General features: G+C 39.7%; 1 protein-coding gene across 1 annotated transcript; it reads left to right on the plus strand.

Annotated features, from left to right (window-relative positions):
- Positions 1-1,914: 1,914 nt before the first annotated feature.
- On the plus strand, positions 1,915-8,764 carry LOC117320873 (cysteine-rich venom protein pseudechetoxin-like; the record flags this gene model as incomplete). Its single annotated transcript, XM_033875355.1, has 5 exons — positions 1,915-1,973; positions 3,235-3,310; positions 5,547-5,638; positions 6,001-6,091; positions 8,589-8,764. Coding segments are annotated over 5 exons (470 nt in total), but the record flags the coding sequence as incomplete, so codon positions are not given.
- Positions 8,765-9,328: the final 564 nt, after the last annotated feature.

Raw genomic sequence — 9,328 nt, forward strand, 5'->3', positions numbered from 1 at the left:
CGAGTTTATCAGTATTACTTAAGTTGGGTTTACACCCCTTTGAGCGAGTTTATCAGTATTACTTAAGTTGGGTTTACACCCCTTTGAGCGAGTTTATCAGTATTACTTAAGTTGGGCTTAAACGCCTTAGAGCGAGTTTTATCAGTATTATTAAAGTTGGGTTTAAACGCCTTAGAGCGAGTTTTATCAGTATTACTTAAGTTGGGTTTAAACGCCTTTGAGCGAGTTTATGAGTATTACTTAAGTTGGGCTTAAACGCCTTAGAGCGAGTTTTATCAGTATTATTAAAGTTGGGTTTAAACGCCTTAAAGCGAGTTTTATCAGTATTACTTAAGCTGGGTTTAAACGCCTTAGAGCGAGTTTTATCAGTATTACTTAAGCTGGGTTTAAACCCCTTTGAGCGAGTTGATCAGTATTACTTAAGTTGGGTTTACACCCCTTTCAGCGAGTTTATCAGTATTACTTAAGTTGGGCTTAAACGCCTTAGAGCGAGTTTTATCAGTATTATTAAAGTTGGGTTTAAACGCCTTAGAGCGAGTTTTATCAGTATTACTTAAGTTGGGTTTAAACGCCTTAGGGCGAGTTTTATCAGTATTACTTAAGTTGGGTTTAAACGCCTTTGAGCGAGTTTATGAGTATTACTTAAGTTGGGCTTAAACGCCTTAGAGCGAGTTTTATCAGTATTATTAAAGTTGGGTTTAAACGCCTTAGAGCGAGTTTTATCAGTATTACTTAAGCTGGGTTTAAACGCCTTAGAGCGAGTTTTATCAGTATTACTTAAGCTGGGTTTAAACCCCTTTGAGCGAGTTGATCAGTATTACTTAAGTTGGGCTTAAACGCCTTAGAGCGAGTTTTATCAGTATTATTAAAGTTGGGTTTAAACGCCTTAGAGCGAGTTTTATCAGTATTACTTAAGTTGGGTTTAAACGCCTTTGAGCGAGTTTATGAGTATTACTTTAGTTGAGCTTAAACTCCTTAGAGCGAGGTTTATCAGTATTACTTAAGCTGGGTTTAAACGCCTTTGAGCGAGTTTATCAGTATTACTTAAGTTGGGTTTGCACCCCTTTGAGCGAGTTTATCAGTATTACTTAAGTTGGGTTTACACCCCTTTGGGCGAGTTTATCAGTATTACTTAAGTTGGGTTTACACCCCTTTGAGCGAGTTTATCAGTATTACTTAAGTTGGGTTTACACCCCTTTGAGCGAGTTTATGAGTATTACTTAAGTTGGGTTTACACCCCTTTGAGCGAGTTGATCAGTATTACTTAAGTTGGGTTTACACCCCTTTGAGCGAGTTTATGAGTATTACTTAAGTTGGGTTTACACCCCTTTGAGCGAGTTTATCAGTATTACTTAAGTTGGGTTTACACCCCTTTGAGCGAGTTTATGAGTATTATTAAAGTTGGGTTTAAACGCCTTAGAGCGAGTTTTATCAGTATTACTTAAGTTGGGTTTAAACTCCTTAGAGCGAGGTTTATCAGTATTACTTAAGCTGGATTTAAACCCCTTTGAGCGAGGTTTATCAGTATTATTTAAGTTGGGTTTAAAGCCTTTTGAGCGAGTTGATCAGTATTACTTAAGTTGGGTTTCAACTCCTTGGAGCGAGTTTTATCAGAATTACTTAAGTTTGGTTTAAACCCCTTGGAGCGAGTTTTATCAGTATTACTTAAGTTGGGTTTAAACGCCTTGGAGCGAGTTTTATCAACATTCCTTAACTTTGGTTTAACGGTAATTGGACATAGTATCTCCTATCCTGCACTTGTGAATAATTAAATATTTACAAACACAATACGTTTATGTTTGATAGGCAACTCAATGTATCGATCCTAATATATCTGTCCTGGTATTACGACTCGAAATGCAAACTATTACAGATACTTTATCATTACAATAGCTTACTTTGTTTTTTTTTCAGTGGCCTTGTCGTCCAGTGTTGACAATTCCAATCCGTTCAGAAGATACAGGCGTTCCACCGTGAGTTATATAACATTGTATTTATATTTCCTACAACCTGTATTAGTAAAATGAACCACTGGAGGGACTATCCGGGTATATATATATATCATATTTATGCACTCTTTACTTCGTCATCCACTTTAATATTTCTTTAACATGACGGTGTATATGGATTTCAATAAGATAAGTGCGATTTTTTATAATGTTACTTTAACGAAAACTTCTTTACAATTTCTCTGCCATTACTATTTGATTATCAACATGTTATTGGCCCATGGCTTCAACTATGAACCGTTGACAATTGATCACAGTATGTATTTTAGTGTTATGAATATATTTTGTAATTTACAGATTTAAATTATCATTTTGCTGTTTTTAGTGTTATGAGCGTCTCGTTATCATCACAGCTCGGACATCATTGTTACATTTGATTGGTTGAAATCTGGTCACATGGTGACCCCCTGTGAGAATATAGAGGGTCAGCAATATTTCTTAGGGGCAATATGGCGGCCCTTGTCTGTCATTTCCAAATTTAGGCAAATCAATTCTAAAATACGCATTCCTGAATATCCCCGAACGAGCATTTTCCTGTGCGATTTTTCGTACAGATTCGTCCTGAAATATTTTAAAACATCCAAAATTATTTGTAAGAGTTACCTCTCCTATGCTGGTCGAAAGTAGTTGACTTCCCGATTAACATAACGTCAGGCGTTTTGGCGACTCGGTTTATTGACAAATATGGCACGATTTCGGCGGACGATCCTAGGAGACATTGACGACAAAAGGAAGAATATACAAAGGAAGAAGATTCACGTAGAGAAAAAGATGAACTGGAACAATTAATCTCCGAATTCGTCTGGTCAAAACGGGAGTTCTGAGAACTTCTGTAGATTAGTTGAAGCCCTATCGCATTTCTACCTGGAAGACTTATGGACAAAATATGCCAAGGGGTATCAAAAGGGGATATCAAAAGGGTGCGATAAATTCGGTATATCGCTACTTACCTTATGGAGCCTTAGTTGGCCAGTAAATCAATAGGGGTTTTCGGCCAGCATTCAACCGAACCTCCTAATATGGTTCCATAGTCGGTTAGTAGTAGTAAACCATATAACTAATATTCGATATCAGGTGTAGAAAGGATATGATACCACCATTTCACTATGGAAATTTCTCTTGGTGTTATACAATCCATTCACAACTATTTTATCTTGTTTCTTTAAGACTTGTGTTGGTTTAGCAGACATTGTCTAGTAACTTTGTATATATCTTATATTTCCAGAACTGTGACGCCAAGTTTAACCACATCAGCGATCACACTGCCTGTATAAGCGCGTCTTCCTCGGCGACATCTGCTGGTAAGTTCCACATTATCCCTACAGTACAACGTACACAGGGAAGTCATGTCACATCTTCTGGTAAGTTACATATTACCTACAGTACAACGTACACAGGGAAGTCATGTGACATCTGCTGGTAAGTTCCATATTATCCCTACAGTACAACGTACGCAGGGAAGTCATGTCACATCTTCTGGTAAGTTACATATTACCTACAGTACAACGTACGCAGGGAAGTCATGTGACATCTTCTGGTAAGTTACATATTACCTACAGTACAACGTACGCAGGGAAGTCATGTGACATCTTCTGGTAAGTTCCACATTATCCCTAAAGTACAACGTACGCAGGGAAGTCATGTCACATCTTCTGGTAAGTTCCACATTATCCCTACAGTACAACGTACGCAGGGAAGTCATGTGACATCTTCTGGTAAGTTACATATTACCTACAGTGCAACGTACGCAGAGAAGTCATGTGACATCTGCTGGTAAGTTACATATTACCTACAGTACAACGTACGCAGGGAAGTCATGTGACATCTTCTGGTAAGTTACATATTACCTACAGTACAACGTACGCAGGGAAGTCATGTGACATCTGCTGGTAAGTTACATATTACCTACAGTACAACGTACGCAGGGAAGTCATGTGACATCTGCTGGTAAGTTCCACATTATCCCTACAGTACAACGTACGCAGGGAAGTCATGTCACATCTTCTGGTAAGTTCCATATTACCTACAGTACAACGTACGCAGGGAAGTCATGTCACATCTTCTGGTAAGTTCCATATTACCTACAGTACAACATACGCAGGGAAGTCATGTCACATCTTCTGGTAAGTTACATATTACCTACAGTACAACATACGCAGGGAAGTCATGTCACATCTTCTGGTAAGTTCCATATTACCTACAGTACAACGTACACAGGGAAGTCATGTCACATCTTCTGGTAAGTTCCATATTACCTACAGTACAACGTACGCAGGGAAGTCATGTCACATCTTCTGGTAAGTTCCATATTACCTACAGTACAACATACGCAGGGAAGTCATGTCACATCTTCTGGTAAGTTACATATTACCTACAGTACAACGTACACAGGGAAGTCATGTCACATCTTCTGGTAAGTTACATATTACCTACAGTACAACGTACACAGGGAAGTCATGTCACATCTTCTGGTAAGTTCCATATTACCTACAGTACAACATACGTAGGGAAGTCATGTGACATCTGCTGGTAAGTTACATATTACCTACAGTACAACATACGCAGGGAAGTCATGTCACATCTGCTGGTAAGTTCCATATTTTATCCCTACAGTACAACATACATTTGAACGCAGGGAAGTCATGTCACATGGTGCCGAATATATCAGGAACTCCTCCTCAGTAACTTCAAAAACCACCGCCCCCATGGTTTACGTCAATACAAATAAAGCATCGTATATAGGTAACTCTCATTCGCGGAACATCGAAAATCTGTCTTCAAGACGTCGTCTCTTTGTGACGCCACGAAACGCTAACTAGACGGCGCCATTTTGAAAAAACTGATTGAAGCAATTTTAGGGTTTTCTCCTGTTACCCGATGATCTCTGTACAAAAAGCTAAAGTCAAATGAGTATTTTGTAAGAAAGTATACTGAATATTTCGGAAATGCATGGGTGCATATTTAAATTCTCCTTGAAGTAGACTAACAACAAAAGGCTGTATCGGACAGCTCCTAAAATATTCGACCACGTCATTGCTAAATCTGTGTCAATACACGCTCTGCTTGACACCCATATTTAATCCGGGACTGAAATTGTGGATTTTGAATATGCCAATTGATTAAAAACTTAAAAGATATCAAAGAAGAGTGTTGAGGTTTTTCTTTTAATTTTATTAACTATACTGGTGTATTTACGTGGATTCACTAGAAATATGTTATTTTATAAACCACAGCTGCCGTAGTTACCAACATCGCAACACATCCCGACATTTATTTTCTTCGTACGGTATTTCAATGATTTGTTTGATGTAAACCTTTCATGTAAAGGATTGTACCTCAGTTTTACTACGTATACGGTAGTATGTCCGCAGTTGGCAACAATGGAGCGCTATCGCGCTAACCATAGAACATGTTCGTTACCAACTGCGGACATACTACCATATACGCAGTCAAAATGAGGCACAGTCCTTAAATCAAACACATCGAATCATTCCGAGATAACTAACTACTTCATGAAATCGTTTCTCTTTACGCCAGGTATCTCTGCAAACGACAAAACCTTTATAGTAGATCATCACAATGGTTACCGCCGTGACGTGTCACCGACTGCCACCAACATGAGGACAATGGTAATTTCGGTTAAATTCTATTGATACAAATTGCTTAAGATTGGCAGTGCCATTGACGATACCAGGGCAGATGTATGTAAATGAGTCGTTGAGTTAATTAGGGCCGTTCGTATTTCCTCTCTATGGAAACGACACCTAAGGACGAAAGCTCACTTGATATCAAATAAACTTTGTAGAGTTTGATAACTGCCGATTATGTTAAAATCTATCAATCAGTCATCATGTGTGATCGTTAATGCGTGTAGTTTCTGATAAAATATCGGTACCTATTACTTTGATATATATGTATCTGTTTTTGAACGATAGTATGTAATACAGGTATTTATAAGCATTAGTGGTGATACCTGTCGTTGTCTTCACAGTCTTGGGATGATGAAGTGGCGATGATTGCACAGAAGTGGGCAGAGAACTGTCAGTTTGGACACGACGATAGCTACAGTCGGTATATCCCAGGTAATGGAGTGTCGAGAGCTGAGAACCAGAGTAGGGTATAGGGTACAGTTGGTATATCTCAGGTAGTCTGGTGTCGAGAGGTGAGAACCAGAGTAGGGTATAGGGGTACAGTTGGTATATCCCAGGTAATGGAGTGTCGAGAGCTGAGAACCAGAGTAGGGTATAGGGGTACAGTTGGTATATCTCAGGTAGTCTGGTGTGGAGAGGTGATAACCAGAGTAGGGTATAGGGGTACAGTTGGTATATCTCAGGTAGTCTGGTGTCGAGAGGTGAGAACCAGAGTAGGGTATAGGGGTACAGTTGGTATATCTCAGGTAGTCTGGTGTGGAGAGGTGATAACCAGAGTAGGGTATAGGGGTACAGTTGGTATATCTCAGGTAGTCTGGTGTCGAGAGATGATAACCAGAGTAGGGTATAGGGGTACAGTTGGTATATCTCAGGTAGTCTGGTGTGGAGAGATGATAACCAGAGTAGGGTATAGGGTACAGTTGGTATATCTCAGGTAGTCTGGTGTCGAGAGGTGAGAGCCAGAGTAGGGTATAGGGTACAGTTGGTATATCTCAGGTAGTCTGGTGTCGAGAGCTGAGAACCAGAGTAGGGTATAGGGGTACAGTTGGTATATCTCAGGTAGTCTGGTGTGGAGAGGTGATAACCAGAGTAGGGTATAGGGGTACAGTTGGTATATCTCAGGTAGTCTGGTGTGGAGAGGTGATAACCAGAGTAGGGTATAGGGTACAGTTGGTATATCTCAGGTAGTCTGGTGTCGAGAGGTGAGAACCAGAGTAGGGTATAGGGGTACAGTTGGTATATCTCAGGTAGTCTGGTGTCGAGAGATGATAACCAGAGTAGGGTATAGGGGTACAGTTGGTATATCTCAGGTAGTCTGGTGTGGAGAGATGATAACCAGAGTAGGGTATAGGGTACAGTTGGTATATCTCAGGTAGTCTGGTGTCGAGAGGTGATAACCAGAGTAGGGTATAGGGTACAGTTGGTATATCTCAGGTAGTCTGGTGTGGAGAGATGATAACCAGAGTAGGGTATAGGGTACAGTTGGTATATCTCAGGTAGTCTGGTGTCGAGAGGTGAGAGCCAGAGTAGGGTATAGGGTACAGTTGGTATATCTCAGGTAGTCTGGTGTGGAGAGGTGATAACCAGAGTAGGGTATAGGGTACAGTTGGTATATCTCAGGTAGTCTGGTGTCGAGAGGTGATAACCAGAGTAGGGTATAGGGTACAGTTGGTATATCTCAGGTAGTCTGGTGTCGAGAGCTGAGAACCAGAGTAGGGTATAGGGGTACAGTTGGTATATCTCAGGTAGTCTGGTGTCGAGAGGTGAGAACCAGAGTAGGGTATAGGGTACAGTTGGTATATCTCAGGTAGTCTGGTGTCGAGAGGTGAGAACCAGAGTAGGGTATAGGGGTACAGTTGGTATATCTCTATTAACATTTTAAATAAGCTGTTTTAGGAGAGAAGATTCTGTATGCCTATTCCGCCGCACGGGCAAACTTAAATTCAAATTACATTGTAGATTCTTCTAGTTTATCGGTAAAAAGATACAAGAATCTCATTATAGTACATAATACAGAGCACCACATGTTCAGAATGATACATCTGATTGATTACAATATAAAACATATTATATTGATGTAAAATTATCGTTGATTAGAAAGGACAAAATGTTATCAAACGTTTGTAACTTGTCATGATAAAAATGATTAATTCATTTTGGCACTATAAAGTTAGAACTGTTGCTATGAAAAATTTGAAACAAATTGTATATATTTCTGTTGCCCTTACAACCAGGATTACCGAGAACGTCCTTGTTATTGGTTCCGCTAGGAAGATATATGAAAATATGGAATAATAAAACACAATGTGAAGTAGCTAGAGTATGAACAATTCATATGACTGTCATGCTTGGAATATTGTATACACAAACAAACAATTATTTTTACTGTGTCTGCTCAACCAACATCCGCCATAAGAAATCTCGTTCTCCTTTTGGTTGTCCTAGATGTTTTGACTGCGATTCTGAATGAACTCGGAATTCTAAGAATTAAAAGCACAAATCTAATAACTTCATTTTGTGACACTTAAAGTTGTTTTAATTTCCAGTTAAACCAGGGCCAAGTTGTTCAAAAGGTGAATAGGCTAATCGCAGTTTAACAAAAATTTTAATATAAAGATAAAATCATTTCTGACTAAACTACAAAATCTGATGAAATTCTGTAGCACTCTTCAGTCTCGTCCTATCTGCTTATTCTAAGGAATATTGAGGATTTTCACTAATTAAATGACTAAGCGAATCACCTTTTGAACAACTTGGCCTAGACAATCAGGACGAGCAATAGTAGCCAAAGTTGCGCTGTATAAGGGCTGAGCGCTACATACGTATTGGCGGATCAGAATCATCACGTCATCATACGTACTTACTTATATACTTCTTGAAGTTTAAAATCAGTCTGAGTTTGGGAATTAGAGACACTGTGATCTTCCAGGACGCTTTACTGTGGGGCAGAACATAGCGATTGGTCAGACGTCATGGACAAATGCGATGGATGCCTGGCAAAGCGAGGTGTCAGCCTTCACCTTGGGCGGGAGTAATGTCTTTTCTAATGTCGGACACTATACACAGGTAGGGTCGATTTAACATTCAATTCCTTCAATTATGCCTTTCTTTCAGTGACGTATATATGTAGTCGACTCCCTTTTTCTCAGTGACGTACATATGTAGTCGTCTCCCTTTTTCTCAGTGACGTATATATGTAGTCGACTCCCTTTTTCTCAGTGACGTACATATGTAGTCGTCTCCCTTTTTCTCAGTGACGTATATATGTAGTCGACTCCCTTTTTCTCAGTGACGTACATATGTAGTCGTCTCCCTTTTTCTCAGTGACGTATATATGTAGTCGACTCCCTTTTCTTCAGTGACGTATATAAGTAGTCGACTCCCTCTCCGTCAGTGACGTATATATGTAGTCGACTCCCTTTCCTTCAGTGACGTATATATGTAGTCGACTCCCTTTCCTTCAGTGACGTATATATGTAGCTGACTCCCTCTCCTTCAGTGACGTATATATGTAGTCGACTCCATTTCCCTCAGTGACGTATATATGTAGTCGACTCCCTCTCCTTCAGTGACGTATATATGTAGTCGACTCCCTCTCCTTCAGTGACGTATATATGTAGTCGACTCCCTTTCCTTCAGTGACGTATATTAGTGATTCCTCAACATAGT

This window comes from Pecten maximus, unplaced genomic scaffold, assembly GCF_902652985.1.
Source record: "Pecten maximus unplaced genomic scaffold, xPecMax1.1, whole genome shotgun sequence".
Taxonomy (NCBI): domain Eukaryota; kingdom Metazoa; phylum Mollusca; class Bivalvia; order Pectinida; family Pectinidae; genus Pecten; species Pecten maximus.